The following is a 13,723-nucleotide window of genomic DNA, read 5'->3' on the forward strand; positions in this document are numbered from 1 at the left end:
TACACTGATAAAGATCTGAAACCTTATCTGACGGAGAGACCTAGTATTACTTTTAGAAAAGGAATGACTATTGCAAATATTGTAAGCCCGAGCTATCCAAAACCAATAACACATCTGGATCAGAGTGAATGGTTACGTGCCCGCCCAAAAGGTTTTCATTACTGTGGCAATTGCAGCTCATGCTGGTGGGCAAGGAGAAAAGTTTTAACATTTGAATATAATGATACAGGTACCCACCACATAGACTCTTTTATTAACTGTGAATCTACCTTTGTGATTTATGTTATTGCCTGCCTTTGTGGCAAGATTTATGTGGGGAGTACAGTCAGGAGACTTAAAGACCGCATGGTTGAACACTATAGGGCATTAAAGAATGGTGATACAAGGTACCCTATAGCGTCACACTCTATTCAAAATAGAAATGATAGTGGGAATCATAGATTTTTCTATCACGGTATAGAACAAGTAACTCTTGGCAAACGTGGAGGAGACAGAGTGCTTAAACTTAGACGCAGAGAGGCGCGTTGGATTATGGTACTTCGGGCTGTGGAAGAAGGGCTTAATATGGATACCGAACTACAGTACTTCTTGGGAGACTAATTATGTAATAGGACTGAAAGACCTTTACTGTATATGATTTGGCTTCCTTATGTATCTTTGATACAATGATCAATAACTGATGTAATGCTGATAGGACACTTCAAATGCAGATGTCACTACTCTATCATCTTTGTCTTTCTTTAACAATTATTAATTGTGTCTATAGAATTATTTCAATGATTACTTTAGGAATGACACGGGACGCTGGAGGTCATGTCACCACGTAACTGATAAGATAACTGTTACTAGTTTATATCACTTATATTAATTAATTGGAGTGTAGAATACTCATGCTTTGACTTTGTTAGCATTTACAATTTGGAAAAAGGGATATGATGATAAAGATATGGGTTCGTGTTAAGTAGAAGTAGTGAATATACAAGACTTAAACCAACTCTAAGATGGCGACGCTTTTAATCGGGCAAATATATCGTTTTGGTAACGACGGCACATTTCCAATGGGAAATATGCAATGGATAATATTTATATAACCTGCTCTTAGAATTAGTAAATGTGTGTTGCCATCATGATTAAGGGTACGTTTTAATTAGAAACAGCGAATTTACGAGATTTAAAACTAACTCCAAGATGGCGATGCATTTCAACAGGCATATAGAACGTTTTGATAATTACGACGCATTTCTCCTTTGGGAAACATGCAACGGATAATATTTACTTATATAACCTGTTCTTATAATCAAGATTCAATATGGTTCGTTACCATCTAATAACAGGAAGGTTTTACTGTGTTAAAATGTACGACACCGAGACGGGTTAGATTTACATTGTACTTACTGTACGTTTATGTTTATAAATTTAGACCGTAAGTAATACTGCCGATATGTGGGAACTATTAAGATTACAGAATACTAGGATAGAACTGGATCCTCTGCATAGACCCACTGACCACGCCAAGATGGCGGTAAATTAGCCGATGTTATTTTCGCTTCCAGTACCAGAAAAGTACGTACTTAAACAAGATGGCGCTTGTTATGCACGCCGACACCAGGTAACAGACGGGGATACACGCTGTAACCAAAACCGGGTGATAGGTAAGAGTTGTTCGGTTAGCCTTTATCCTAGAGCGCTTTCATATATTAATAATTAGAGCGGACCCCTGATAGTGTGGTTCTTTCATTTATAGACCCGAGAATAAATACTGAAATAAAAACTGACATTGGGACCAAAGACTTAGACGATTACGTAACAAGATATTGGTAAGGAGAGATTGCGTTAAACTAATGGATCTTATTAGTTTGCATTTAGCAGTAGGAGTTTGACATTAATATTTTTTCGTGATAGATTTACTGAGGAACCATTACACCATTATCATATAAATACAACGTGGGAGTGAAGAAGTGCAGAGGTACCAGTCTTTCTTTATATATTTGTGATTATTAATTTCGATATTGCATTATTCTGGGAAGATGATCGATATGATTGATTCAATAATACATATAGTGGTGACAGAACTAAGAGTTTTCCTGTGTTATTTCTAGATACTTTAGAGTCAATATATAAACTTTTGCTGAAAGGACCTTAAGATTGAAGAACACTGATTCATGGTTTAGGTAAAAAAGATATCATTTTCTTCTTGTATTACTGTCATGAATTTGGCGAATACCTGACTGTTAAGCTGTTGTCTCAGACGTGACACCGGGATCCACACGTAGTTATTTTGGATAATACTGGTCACTAAAATAGGGGCACTATGCTTTCTTATTCACTTAGGTGGTGATTTTTAATAATAGTATAACATCTACCTTTATATACTATTAATGATGTAGACACTTGTTTTCATATTAGTTTATATGTTTTATTAATTTGGCTTGCAGCCCTGAGGAAGTTGGTTGGCATGAGATAAATGCCCAACGAAACACGTGTTGGCTGCAGTGGATGTTCTTTGAACTTTGTGGAATTATTGGAATGAACTTTGGAATCGAATAGACTTTGTGATTGAATTAAGGACGATTTGGATTAACCTTTGAAACTTGGAAATTAAACTTGGACCAAACGCAATTCAAGATTCGGGTGTCTGCATGTTCACTGGATGAGAATTGGGACTTTTGCTGTTATACCAGTGACCTAAAGATAATTTTTTGTTTAATATCATACTGTGATTTCTTCTGAATACGTGTAGTTGAATTAGATTGCTCGGCAGGAATCTAGAAAGAATTCTCTCTAAGGGTTTAGTCAACACTGTAGTCAAGTCAAGTCAAGTCACAAAACTTATAAAGCGCACTACATACCCAGAGGGTTTCAAGGCGCTTAGGAAGGGGAGGAGGATTACTTTTCAAATATCCACGTTTTAAGTTGCTTTCTGAATGCTAGGTGGTTCTGGGTGAGGCGAAGGTAAGCGGGGAGAGAGTTCCATGTTTTAGCAGCCAGGTAAGAAAAGGATCTGCCTCCCATGGTGGTCTTGTTGATGCGAGGTACAGTGGCGAGGGCTTGGCTGGAAGAGCGTAGTTGGCGGGAGGGGGTGTAAAAGGACAGACGTGAGTTGAGGCATTCTGGACCAATGTCGTAGAGTGATTTGTGTGCGTGGGTAAGCAGTCGGAAAGTGATCCTCTTATTGACGGGTAGCCAGTGGAGGTCTTTAAGGTGACCAGAGATGTGTTCGTTGCGTGGGATGTCTAATATGAGTCTGGCTGAGGCGTTTTGGATTCGTTGGAGTTTCTTCTGGAGTTTTGCGGTAGTACCTGCGTAGAGGGTGTTTCCGTAGTCCAGTCGGCTCGTGACCAGAGCGTGGGTGACTGTTTTCCTGTTTTCCTTGGTATCTTCCCTCAGGACCCGATATCCCAGTCACCCGCAAGGGTAGGCTGGAAACGCCGGAGCTGGATTTTCTCGGCAAGAGAAAAGACAGCGTCTTTCTCAGCGCGTCAAGGAGGAGGAGGGGCAGCACCCGTCGGCTTCTCGCATCTGCTGGGCTCTGCAAGGGACAGCTGTTCTGCTCCTGTATTCTCTATCACCACCGCTGTGTTTGCTTAAGGCAACGTTGGTATTATTTATACCTGTTTGACGTAAGTTTTTGGACATAAGACGTCAATAAAGATGTCACTAAGAACCGGTCGTTCTTACAGTGCTCATTAAGTTCTATTACTAATCAAACATAGCAAGCTGGTCTTTCTCAGGTTGCTGGGGGTTTTAACTGTTGAAAGAACTCGGTGTGTAATCTAGGAATCTAAGATAGTGGCTTCTGCTGGGTCATATACTGTAATGAGCTGCAGAGGCGAGTTTCTGAAATATGGCTCTGATCGTTTGCCATTATAGGGGTATGGATGGATTATAGCCATATAGGGGCATAAGGTCACAATATTGATCGGGGTCCTAGATAGAACACGACACTACTGCCTCCAAGGCTTCCTAGTCCGAACTTTCAGGCCCATCAAACGGCAGTGGGCGGCAGGCTTCGCCATCACCTCCCTTACTGGCACACCATCACATCGGACCGGTGGGTTTTAGAGATAGTCCAAAGGGGATACTCCCTCCCCTTCAAGACTACTCCTACAGCCATGCCACCTCGGTACCTCCGCATGTCGAGGGTTCGCTTGGTGCTTCTTCAGCAGGAAGTTGCGGCCCTCTTAGCCACGGGGGCCATCAAGCGTGTTCCAACGCCAGAAGTAGGTTGTGGTTGTTATTCCCACTACTTTCTGGTGCCAAAGAAGGACAAGGGCCTGCCTCTTATCTTGGATCTCCAGGACGTCAATTGTTTCCTCCGTCAAGAGAAGTTCAAGATGCTCACTTTGGCTCAGGTCTTGTCTGCTCTCGATCCACAAGACAGGATGGTAGCGCTGGACTTGCAGGATGCTTACTTCCACATCCCGGTAATGCGGGTTCACCGACGCTACCTTCCGGTTCACTGTAGGCACGAGCACTTCCATGCAGGTATCACATGCTAACTGCACATAGACTACCCACAGGATGTCAAATATAGTAAAACTTTACCTATCAGTAGGAACCATTCAGTCATTCAGATAAAAGGGTCTGTCAAACAATAAATTGACAGCACATGGTATACTAACACTACTGCTCCGTGCAAAATACAGGCAGGGAGAGTAGTCCTCATTCCACTAGGAGGGCATGATTGTGTTCCTGTCCAGGTCACAGGACAGCTTCCGGGCCTCGCAAAGCTAGGATCAGGCCTGTCCATCTAAGCACACTCTACATTAATGTAATGCCACGGCTGAAGTCAAAGTCAGGATACTAGATTCCCATGCAGTCCGGCACTTAGTGCAGAGGAACACCCCCGTAAACCATGTGCGCAGTAACATTTTGATTAGGCAAAATTGTGTGTCACAGGTATCTCAAGGACAGAATCTTCCTAAATGCTCAGCTGACTGATTTCATCAGTAATTTGCTTTGAATTTTGCATGTCCTCACCCAATTTAAATAGCAAGAGAAGATGATCCTAATATACTTGAATAAGTAATGTTGGGATCGCAAACTGTCAATTAATTTGCTTGCATTGGACCCTTTCTCTAATAGGTGAAATTTCTGTGATTGCAAATTGTTTTTTAAAGTGTGAAATTGTTTACTAATATTTTTGTGTCTCCAGTGTATGTAGATGATGCATCTTGGAAAAGATATGTTCCACCTGTTCCCTTACACAGAGAGTTTGGATATGGCTGGGCTCTTGTCAGTGATATTCTCCTGTGTTTGCCACTTTCAATTTTCATTCAAATTGTGCAAGTCAGCTACAAGGTATAGTCTCTTTTTTAATCCTCTTCATTTTACCTTTAAACTGTTAATCAAACTGTTGGTGTGCATAGAACCCCTTTCAAATTCATAAACTTTGTAGATATTTTACATGGGTATAGTACGCATAGACATTGCATTGCTTTTGATTGTCCATAGGCCTGTAACCATTGATTAGCATGTAATGACCCTAAAGCAGAGGTTTTTAGTGCTCATAAGAAAGCCTAAAAGATCCCAACATAGTGCACAATAAAAACAAAAAAAATAACTCGAATAGCTAACTAGTTAAATACATCACAACTTGAAAAAAATATTTTGACCATCTATTAATTCCAAAACAACTTTTGCAAAGAATTAGTTTCTTGCAGACGGAATTTAGAAAATACTTATCGGCTTTTTGGTGGAACAGTAGATATTTTAATCTCTGATAGATACATCTGCCGTGTGGATTCCTCTCCTTGTGAATATCCCCCTTGCGCCAGCAACGTTCGGAATATCCCCCTTGCGCCAGCAACGTTCGGAAAATTCTTCGTAGCACGCCGGCGTGGACGACGTTATAGGAGCACGGCATCACGCGCGACTCCTCATAAGGCCCACGTCAGCGTGATGACTTCAGTTCCCTTTTTTCCGCGTCGTCGACGCTACCGGTTTCTGGGATCTTCTGCGATACTTTTGTATCTTATCACTGTTTAGCTGTTACAGTTTCTCTGTTGAGATTTACTTCTTCGCCGAGGATGTCGTCGAGGAAGACGGGTTTCAAACAATGTGGTTTCTGTGCCCGTATGATGTCGATCACCGCATTCCGACTGTCTGTGGTGTCTTGGATCGGATCACGATGTTAAGAACTGTCGTTCGTGTTTCAAGATGAACCCCAAGGCCTTGCGAGAGCGGGAGGCGAAGCTTCTGCTCGCGAAGGTGAAGGGAAGAGAAGCCGGAAGGTCTTCGAGGTCGGTGTCCAGGTGCTCGAAGTCGAGGCAGTTGTCGCGGTCGAAGTAGAGGTCGGCTTCGAGGACCAAGGCAAGGTCGAGATTGAGAGAGAGATCAAGGTCCGGAGAGAGGTCGAGGTCCAGAGGGAGGTCGAGGTCCGGATCCAAGTCGGCCTCGGGCCATGCTTCGAGCTCCTCCAGAAAGAAGCATAGGAGGAGTAAACATCACTCCAGACATCACTCTGGCAAGGAGTCTTCGGATTCGAGGAAGAAGTCACGTAAACATCACAAGGACTTCGTGTCTCCTTCTCCAGCTCAATCTCATGTGGGCTCTCCTGTTCAGGAGCAGGATCAGGATCTGGAGTCGCACCACTCTTCGGTGCATGAAGAAGAGGATCCTCGAGCACCGACTCCGGTTGTGGAGTCTGAAGATCAAGAGGGCCACGGTGCACCTTTACCGGATCAGCCTCCTTCGGAGCGGCCGTTGGGTTCGTACCCTCCCTTTCCAGGTCAGGATCCCTCGCATTTTTTAAATGCCTTGTTTGGTGTTTACTCGAGGGCTATATACCCCACTGGTGCGCCTGTTGGTCCCATGGGTCCTTTGTCTTTTAATTTAGGTGTGCCCCAGGCTTATGCCCCGGCCCCCTTTATGCCATTTATGCCGACGCCTTGTACTCCTTGGCTCTGTGCGGCACCGCCGAGGTCGTCGCCTTCGCATGCGGCTTCGCCGACTCCGGATCGGCTTCGTGGTGATTCGGATCGTGGTGCTTCCCGTCCTCAAGTTCCTCGCTCGACGTCGGTTCCGGCGCCGTCGGAGTCGTTGCCGGATCCATCGACTTCGGTCCGCATGGAATGGTCGAGGCGCAGGGCACAACGCATCTTGGAGGAGAAGGAGTATATGGACTCCGAGGTTGAGGAAGGAGAGTTGCAAGATCAGGGGGATTGTTTTGAGGACCTCCAAAGCGCAAGTGGCCTGGAACTTTCTCCTGAGTGGGGTTTGCCATCCGTTTCAGATACTTCATCTAAGGACTTAGCACCCTATCATGTTGTTATTAGGAAGGCTGCAGATTTGCTAGGCTTGACTTTGCCCACAGTTGAATACAAGCCCAACATCCTTACGGAAGTTTTGCATTCGCCTTCTTCAATTGTGGAGCCTACACTTCCTTTTACGGAGGCATTGACTGAGCCGATAAAGGAGGTTTGGAAGAGACCTTTGACTGCTCCTGCGGTTTCCAGGTCAGTGGCAAGGCGTTACAGGGTGGCTCCTGATGACCCTGAATTTCTTTCCTCGCACCCTGCGCCGGAGAGACTGGTAGTACAGGCCGCCTGTTCCAGCAGGGCTGCGGGCTCTTTCCCTCAGGTGCCGGCAGACAAGGACTCTAAAAAATTGGACCAGTCTGCTAAAAAGATTTTCTCCTCGGGTAGCATGGCCTTAAAATCCACCAATGCTACTTGCCTATTGGGGAGGTATGTTCATGCGTTGATGGACTCTGTTAAACAACTTTCTTCTAAGCTTCCGGAGGACGATAGGAAGAACTTTAACAAGGTGGTCGCTGATACTCAGGCTGCAGCTCGTATGGTTATACAGAGTGGTATCGACACGGTGGACTCTGTTGCCAGGATTATGGGCTCTACTGTTGCAACAAGAAGGGCCGCATGGCTTAAGTCCTCCGATTTTTCTTCTGATGTTCAGTCTACCTTGTTGGACTTGCCATTTGATGGGACAGGCCTCTTTGGTAAGAAGGCTGACGTAGCTCTGGAGAGATTCAAGGACAGCCGGGCTACGGCGAAGTCTTTGGGCCTTCAGACAAGGGGCTCTGCGGCTAGGAAGTTCAGGGGATTTGGCAGATCCAATTTTCGTTCCTACAGCCAAGGTCAGCAGCAGCAGCGACAGAATCCTCTGTATAAAACCTACAGAGGAAAGCAAAGGGGCCGTGGTCGCCAGGCCTCCTCCTCCTCCTCTTCCTCTAATAATCAACCCCCTCCCTCTGCAGCAAAGCAGCCCTAGATCCGCCATTCTGGATCATGTGGCTCCGGTGGGAGGTCGGCTTACTCATTTTCTACGGGATTGGGAATCGGTTACATCAGATCTTTGGGTTCTCAATCTCGTAGAGAATGGGTATGCTCTTCCTTTCCAGGAGTTCCCTCCCAATTACCCTCCTTGCCAGGGTTTTTGTTCGGAGGACCACCTTATTCGCCTGCAGGAAGAAGTCCTATCTTTGTTCAAAAAAGGTGCGATAGAGGTGGTTCCAGAGCAGGAAAGGGGTCAGGGGTGCTACTCCCGGTATTTCCTGATCCCCAAGAAGGATGGCAGGTTACGTCCTATCCTGGACCTCAGGATTTTGAATCTCTATCTCAAGCAGGAGAAATTCAAAATGCTCACTCTTGCGAAGGTTCTTCAAGCGCTGTTGGAAGAAGACTGGATGGTGTCAATCGACTTGCAGGATGCGTATTTTCACATCCCGATCCTGAAGTCGCACAGGAAGTATCTCCGTTTTACGGTGGGATCGCAACACTACCAGTTTGCGGTCCTTCCGTTTGGTCTTACTACTGCGCCTCGAGTTTTCACCAAGGTGATGGCAGTGGTGGCGGCACATCTCAGGAGGTCGGGGATTCCTGTATTCCCGTATCTGGACGACTGGCTGATCAAAGCGGAGTCGCCCGAGAAGGTGCTTCATCACCTGCAAGAGACATCGCAGCTGTTGTTCAGGTTGGGTTTTTCGATAAACGTGCCCAAATCTCACCTTGTGCCCTCCCAGCGCAACCTGTTTATAGGTGCGGTACTGGACACTACTGTATGTCGTGCATTCCCTCCTCCGCAAAGGATTCGCGACATTCAGGAAATGATTCCTTTATTTCACTATGGAGCAGTCGTTCCGGTCCTGAAGGTCCTTCGCCTGCTCGGTCTGATGGCTTCTTGCATTCTGTTGGTCAACCATGCACGCTGGCACATGAGGGCACTCCAGTGGTGTCTCCGCAGGCAGTGGTATCAGCACAACGGAGATCTCGGGGAGTCGGTGAAGATCTCCAGAGAAACTGCGGCGGATCTGTCTTGGTGGAGCGTGGAAGGCAACCTGTCGCAAGGAAAGCCTTTCCATCTACCTCCATCGGTGGCCACGGTGATAGCGGATGCATCCACTCTAGGGTGGGGTGCTCATCTGGGGGATCTGGAGGTCAAGGGTCTTTGGTCTCCAGAGGAAAGGTTGCTTCAGATCAACCTTCTAGAGTTGCGGGCGATACGTTTGGCGCTCAAGGCCTTCCTCCCTTCCCTTCGCGGTCGGTCGATCCAAGTCCTGACGGACAACACGACTGCGATATGGTACATCAACAAGCAGGGAGGAGTGGGGTCGCAGTGTCTCTGCAGAGAGGCTCTGCGTCTCTGGTCCTGGGTTCAGGACCACCGGATTTGTCTGATGGCAAATCATCTGGCCGGAGTTCTGAACGTGCGTGCAGACAGTCTCAGTCGGCAGTTCTCTGCCGACCACGAGTGGAGGCTTCACCTGGAGGTGGTTCGTCACGTCTTTCGGACGTGGGGGACTCCTCGGGTGGACCTGTTTGCCACTCGCGAGAATGCTCACTGCCCGTCTTTCTGCAGTCTCCAGTATCCGATGCAAGGAGCCTTGGGGGACGCGTTTCAGTTGAGTTGGGGAAATCAACTCCTTTACGCGTTTCCTCCCATACCCTTGATTCCTCTGGTTCTGAGGAAGATTCGCCAAGACCGGGCCCAAGTCATTTTGGTCGCCCCGGAATGGCCAAGAAGGGTGTGGTACACAGATCTTCTCCACCTCTCCTCTCACCCGCCGCTCCGTCTCCCTTTCAGGGCAGACCTCCTCTCTCAGATGGAGGGGCAGGTTCTACACCCCCACCTCCAGACATTACACCTTCATGCCTGGAGATTGAACGGGGCAATCTGAATTCTTTCTCTCTCCCTCACGATGTGGTGGATGTCATTCTTTCTGCCAGGCGTGACTCCACCAAGTCCATCTATTCGTATAGGTGGTCTAAGTTTGTCTCTTGGTGTAGGGAGAGGGATGTTGATCCGTTAAAGGCTCATTTGTCTGATATTTTGTTGTTTGCTCTTTTTCTGGCACGGCAAGGGTTTGCTGTTGCCACTGTTAAAGGTTATCTTTCGGCCTTGTCGGCTTTTCTCTGTTTGCCGGATCAGCCCTCTCTTTTTAAATCTCCTGTGGTATTAAGATTTTTGAAGGGGCTTACTAATAAGTTCCCTCCTTCTCCCTTTATTGTGCCTCATTGGGACTTGAATCTTGTGTTAACCTATCTGATGGATTCCCCGTTTGAACCCTTACACAAGTGTCCAATGAGGCTTCTTTCTTTTAAAACTGTCTTCTTGGTTGCAATTACCTCGGCAAGGAGGGTAAGTGAGCTTCAGGCTCTTAGTTCCAAGCCCCCGTTCTTGTCTATCCATGCTGAAAGAATGGTTCTCAGGACCAGGGCTGCTTTTCTGCCTAAGGTGGTTACTCCCTTCCACCTAGGACAATCCATTACCCTTCCATCCTTTTATCCTCCCCACACCCTTCCAAGGAGGAGGAGAGGCTTCATCGCCTGGACCCGAAGAGAGCGGTTACTTTCTATCTTGATAGGACTAAGGACTATCGTATTGACGATCAGCTCTTCGTGGGTTTTGCTGGCTGCAAGAAGGGCAGAGCGGTGCACAAGCGCACACTTTCCAGATGGATTATTCTCTGCATCAAGATTTGCTACTCTCTGGCGGGTAAGGACCCTCCTGAGGGTATTAGAGCTCATTCAACTAGAGCGAAGTCTGCTACTTCTGCATTGTCTAGAGGTGTTCCTGTTGAGGACATTTGCAGGGCCGTGACATGGGCTTCCCTCCACACTTTTGCGAAGCACTACTGCTTGGATGCTGAGGTGAGGATGGACGGCCACTACGCGCGCTCGTTCTCCAGGATTTCCTGGTATAGCAGAGTGGTCACCCTCCTCCGGGAGTGGGGACTGCTGTGGGACTCTATTCACAAGGTGAGGAATCCACACGGCAGATGTTCAATCAGAGGAACAAGTTACTTACCTTCGGTAACGCTTTTTCTGGTAGATACAGTATCTGCCTGTGGATTCCTCACTGACCCACCCGCCTCCCCGTTGTCCACTCTGCTATACCTGGGTTTGTGTGCAAATGTGTTTATGATTTTATATATCTGAAATTGTATAGTTTTGCACTTTAATTGTTTTTGGTTGCATGTACTGTGTACATTGTATATATATATATATATATATGTACTTGTTGGTCCGTCCGGGTGCCTTGAAGGCACGGAAAAAAGGGCGGAACTGACGTCATCACGCCGACGTGGGCCTTATGAGGAGTCGGTGACGTCAGACGGAGTCGCGCGCGATGCCGTGCTCCTATGACGTCGTCCACGCCGGCGTGCTACGAAGAATTTTCCGAACGTTGCTGGCGCAAGGGGGATATTCCGAACGTTGCTGGCGCAAGGGGGATATTCACAAGGTGAGGAATCCACAGGCAGATACTGTATCTACCAGAAAAAGCGTTACCGAAGGTAAGTAACTTGTTCATCTGTGAATACTCTTTGCCGGCATCCTGTATTGGTACGGTCGCTGATGAGGTTCACACTGCCATTGCATATTAAGGTGAACACTAAGTCACACCTCTGAACTCTAGGGAGAAGCCTCCCTTCATAGACAATCTTGCTTTTACACCCTTCAAAACGTTGTCCCCACCCTTGACTGAAAGCACCACACTTGGGGAACACTGATGACAAACATAAAGTTAGACACACAGTCTAAAAATTTGTAATGTTTATTTTTATCATGGATTTTGACATAGCTAACATTAAGTTTGAAACTTGTATATCAGCATTACAATCTTAAGGGGCCTTTTTGTTGGTTTTGTCTGCAAAATCAACAAGGTGATGGATGGACTGCTTGAATTTATCTCTGACACCGGCATTTGCTATGGCTTGCATCCCAATCCATTTTTTAATGTCTACCATGCCACCCCAGTTTGGACCCACCCATATACAAATGGGCCTTCACTCTGCTTCTCATGGAAATAGTCAAGCCCGGTTTTCGCAATCGGGTCCTCCGAGAACCGGAATACAAGCAACCTAGGAACTTTTTCACCATGATAAGGGCTCATCAGCTAAGTGCAGCTTGATTCCATTATGGTACAGTGAGCATTGGATGTGGCTCGAGTATTTACCAGTGGCTGAGATTAATTTAAGCATTCCATCCGTCACTTTTTGTATACTTTTCTAGGTTTCAGACATGTTAGCAAATGTTTATGTGCCTGTGCTGTTTGTTTTGAGCTTGCCACAAGACAACAGACTAAACACTTGTTCAGATGGGGCCATTAGCGACAAGCACTTTTTAACAATTTAAGGCAAGTGATCACAAACAATTACCAACATACACACTCGAAGACAGAAATACCCCCAAATGTTAACAGCAACTGAAGTAAAAACTGCACACACACTTGCAACTACTTTGACATCATACACACGCACAAAAACAGACGAATAGGCACAGACACTGTGATCAACAAATTAGGGTGACCAGATTTTGAAAAGCAAAATTCAGGACAGGTCAGACCTAAAAGTAAGACTAAAAGTGAAAAAAAGCACTTGGACGCCAAGACAGTCCTCTGACAACCGTCTGTCCAGGGAAAATACGGTACGTATGGTTACCCTACACCCTGCAATGCATGCAGAGAACAGCACACGTGTTTGCATCCTCGTTGGAAATGTGCGTGGTGACTTGACTTAAGGGGACTAACCTTTCTCAATGGTTTTACAATCTATTAATAATGGAAAGTATCTTTAAATATTGTGATAAAGGTTTCTTTCTTCCTCCTCTCTGGTCAAACAGTTGTTAGCTCCAATTTGCTCTCAACTTAACCTATCACTGAAGGAAGGACAGTTGCCTTTGGCATGGAAGGCCGCACAGATTATCCCAATTCCGAAAAATACCAGAGCATCCTTGGAAGACCTCTCCAATCTATGTCAAATCTCTCTTTTACCTCATGAGTAAACTGCTCGAAAAGCACATTAACAAACATTTGTCAGACCATATTGAAGCGGCAGGTTGCCTTGACCCCTCCCAATCAGGTTTTCGGCTGAAACATAACACCGAAACAGCCTTGGTGGCTGTCGCAGATAACATCAGGCTAGCGCTTGACAGCAGTCATTCCACTCTCCTGGTGTTATTAGATCTCTCTGCCGTATTCGATACGGTCAACCATCAGATCTTGCTCAGGAGACTGGTATTGGTGGTGTAGCACTGCAACGGATGACTAGTTACCTCAAAAATCGCTCCCAGACTGTGAACCTGGGACCGTATCGATCTAAGTCCAAAGAACTGATCAAGGGAGTGTCCCATGGGTCTTGTTTAAGCCCTATCGTATTCAACATCTATATTGCTCCCTTGGCCACTCTTCTAAGGAACTATGGTTTCATCCCGATATTTTATGCAGATGACACCCAACGTACCTTTTCCTTTAAGAAATCACCACT

General features: G+C 46.1%; 1 protein-coding gene across 3 annotated transcripts in view; it reads left to right on the top strand.

The window, feature by feature from the left end:
• The window catches only part of GTF3C1 (general transcription factor IIIC subunit 1), a 2,762,707-nt gene that overhangs the window by 1,065,334 nt on the left and 1,683,650 nt on the right, over positions 1 to 13,723 (top strand). For all 3 annotated transcript variants that reach the window (XM_086940909.1, XM_086940911.1, XM_086940910.1), the window contains one exon: positions 5,156 to 5,301. In XM_086940909.1, coding sequence (XP_086797035.1) covers positions 5,156 to 5,301 — 146 coding nt within the window. The remainder of the gene's footprint in view (positions 1 to 5,155; positions 5,302 to 13,723) is intronic.

The sequence above is a fragment of the Lissotriton vulgaris genome, chromosome 10, assembly GCF_964263255.1.
Source record: "Lissotriton vulgaris chromosome 10, aLisVul1.2, whole genome shotgun sequence".
NCBI classification, from domain to species: Eukaryota; Metazoa; Chordata; class Amphibia; order Caudata; family Salamandridae; genus Lissotriton; species Lissotriton vulgaris.